General features: G+C 37.5%; 1 protein-coding gene across 1 annotated transcript in view; it reads right to left on the reverse strand.

Annotated features, from left to right (window-relative positions):
* The window catches only part of LOC106532305 (cell death-inducing p53-target protein 1), a 4,311-nt gene extending 1,641 nt beyond the window's left edge, over positions 1-2,670 (reverse strand). The window contains exons 1-2 of the mRNA XM_014028335.1: positions 2,554-2,670; positions 2,113-2,453 (exon numbers count right to left, since the gene is read on the reverse strand). Of these exons, the coding sequence (XP_013883789.1) occupies positions 2,113-2,453; positions 2,554-2,577 (365 nt within the window). The 5' untranslated portion in view covers positions 2,578-2,670. The remainder of the gene's footprint in view (positions 1-2,112; positions 2,454-2,553) is intronic.
* Between the last annotated feature and the right edge of the window lie 385 nt (positions 2,671-3,055).

A 3,055-nucleotide genomic window follows, 5' to 3' on the forward strand; every position in this document is an offset into this window, starting at 1 on the left:
AGCAAGGCTTTGGGCATGTTTTTATGAGAGTATAACATTATAACATGATATAAAACTAAAAAAAGTTGATTTCACATGATTGCCCCTTTAATAGTAAACTGTAAACCTCTGTTTAGTTTAACTCTGACCATACTGATCAACCAGTGTCTTTTCAGCTTGCTTTTAAATGACTCCAATCTTAAAATATCCATAATGGTTGATGCAAAAGTTAATTTATGAACTTTTTATATGGGGCGCCAAGCAGGGATGCACCAATATGAAATTTCAGCTGATATTGATATCCAATATTATTATAGATGTTATGGCCAATAACCGATGTTACTGATATCACACAAACACACAAATTATTTATATAGAGATACGCACAAACACACTTGTCTTTTTTTGATACCGTAAAATAAACGACCAGACCTCTAACATGGCTCTACTTCAGTTATTCCTGGTTGTGCAGCATCACTAACACTATCATGATCAAACAGATACTGCTTGACCAACATCTCCCTTCCCAAAACAGAAACACAAAGCTAAAAAGCAGGAAATCAATATCAGACATTAATATCGGCCCAGTTTTACTTATCGACCGATACGATGTTCTAAAAATTGACCAATATTGGCCGATACTGATGTTAATGCCAATATATCGTGCATCCCTAGCATCAAGCATAAAATTAAATGTTAAAAAATGTCACTGACATATTTTCCTTATTTAGCTCACTTTCTTAGTGTAATATCATAGTTTGAAAATGCTAACAATTTATTATTTAGCTAACTGTTCTTGCATTTTATTAATTTTGTCTAAATGTTAAATCCTAAATCTAGATGTAAAAGTGAAATATAAATGTTGTGGTTCAATTTTAAAATCTGATTTAAGAATTTTGGTGTTGCTGTGCAGCTTTTGTTATGAAGTCGTCATCCTGTGACAAACGCAGCCGCTAACGCTGCTAATGATGCTAACATTTCCCTACAAAACTTTAAAACTTGCAGTTGTGGCCAGTGTCCAAGCTACACTTCAAACTGCCTGACCACAGGTAACATCCATATTGTTTTCAATGAGCACATTTTGAATTTAAATTTAAAATAACATCTTTATAGCAGTGTCAGAGTTTGCTTTTGTCACAGGATGATGACATCACAACTAAAGCCACATGTGAATGGCAAACACTATGTTCCATTCAAAATCCTGAGACGTAAATCAAAAAGAAAAATAAGTAGGTCCTCTGGACGGGTTCTTCGTTAATGAAACATTTTGTGTCTCCTCCAACAGACTTCTTCAGTCTGAGGAGTTTCAGGTGAACTCAGCCTTATAAGCACTGCCTCCACATGGTGGACAAACAGGTTAATCACATGCAAAAGAGGACCATCAGCCAAACAACAGATCGTTAGTGCCTTGACTGGCTCTATAGAGCAGTGGTTCCCAAACTTTTCAGCTTTTGACCCACAAAATAACAGTAGCAGAGACCTGTGCCCCCAACTATTTTTGGATGATAAACATTTGTATCAGGTCAACTAAACATGGGCATAGTAACAATATTTTTATACCACATTTATCCATTTTAAATATACTAACCTAACACTTTGTAACAACTAAGGCAAAAATGTAATTAATTCAGAAAATCTTTTCAGGACCCCACCTTGATGTTTCGGGACCCCATTTTGGGTTCTGACCCCAACTTTGGGAAGCACTGCTATAGAGGGTCATGTGCCCCATCACTTCACTCATGGCTTCAGTTTCCACCAATGCAAGAAGTTGTGTGTGATAAGTGTAGTTTTTTTCTTTTACAGTCAATGTTGTTAAAATGATTTAGATTACAATTTTGATCATTTGTTCTTATAAAATGCATGTGCTTTAACTGCTTTAAAACTTTTGAGATTGCAGCTGTTTGAAGAGGACTTCAATCCACTTAAGCCGAAAATTAACCTTTTCTCATGAGGTCAGCTATTTACAACAGGTGAGTTACTAAATGTTCATAAACTTCCACAGATCTCTGCTTAAATTAGCTAAAGTATCATTTTATCAGCAGCATGTTGAGCAGAGGAAATATTTAGATGCAAACATTTTAATTGAGGTAAAAGAATAATTGTGGAAAAAGTACAGCTGCATYGATAACTCACCCCATGAAGGTGCACATGAAGCACATTATCCACACTGCCCCGCCCCTTGTACTGTGGGTTTCTGTGACAACGACCTCTTCACAGGATGGACACTTTGTGACTTCTGATGTTCGGCCCAAAGCCTCCACTTCAACAAGGACAACACGAACACCAGAATCAGACAGAACATTTAAAGCTCGTCCTCTTGTCAACACCTTCACACAGTTGTGACACACCTGGAACGATGTGGCTGGACTGTGTTTCTTCTGCACCTGGAACTTCCTGGTTTGGCAGCGGGGGAGGCAGCAAGTAGATCCCTCCTCGTGGTTTTTTTTTGTAAGAATGCCGCTGCACTTCATGACCTGATCGTTCAAACACAAATTTTTCACACATGCGCCTAATAAGTTCATATTTGTGTGCATGTATACTAGCAGAGATTTTGGTGGTGATAAAACAGCGTACATTCATTTGTGTATTCTTTGGCATCTCCTTTGTTCTCCAACTCCTCCTTTTTCACCTGCAGCTCCTCGAGCTCCTTCTGGATGGACTTCAGCTCGCTTGTTTCATCACTTTCCTCCACTTTACAAAATAAAAAAATAGACAACAAACACATCGTTTTAACCAAAAGAAGCAGGACTAAAGAAAGATAGGAATGTTATCAGTTGGATTCTGGTCAATTTATACTTTTCTCATTTCAAACCCAAACTTTGTACCTGGTGTTTGCTGTTTTGTACACAACAGGTGCTGTTTTGGAATCATATGCTGACCATGTTTTTTCTGTGTCACTGTCTAAAGTTATGTTTAAGGCCCTTTCACACAATAACGTTTTAGACGACTTATGTCAACTTATGAAAAGTTTATCCAACATTAAAAATGTCTAAAGTGAAAAAAAATGGCAGGTTGGCGTTCCTGGATTGCGATGTCTCGGTTTCGGATGGAGGACGGTTGGAAACTGGCGTATATC

Source organism: Austrofundulus limnaeus, unplaced genomic scaffold, assembly GCF_001266775.1.
Source record: "Austrofundulus limnaeus strain Quisiro unplaced genomic scaffold, Austrofundulus_limnaeus-1.0 Scaffold5, whole genome shotgun sequence".
Lineage (NCBI taxonomy): Eukaryota > Metazoa > Chordata > Actinopteri > Cyprinodontiformes > Rivulidae > Austrofundulus > Austrofundulus limnaeus.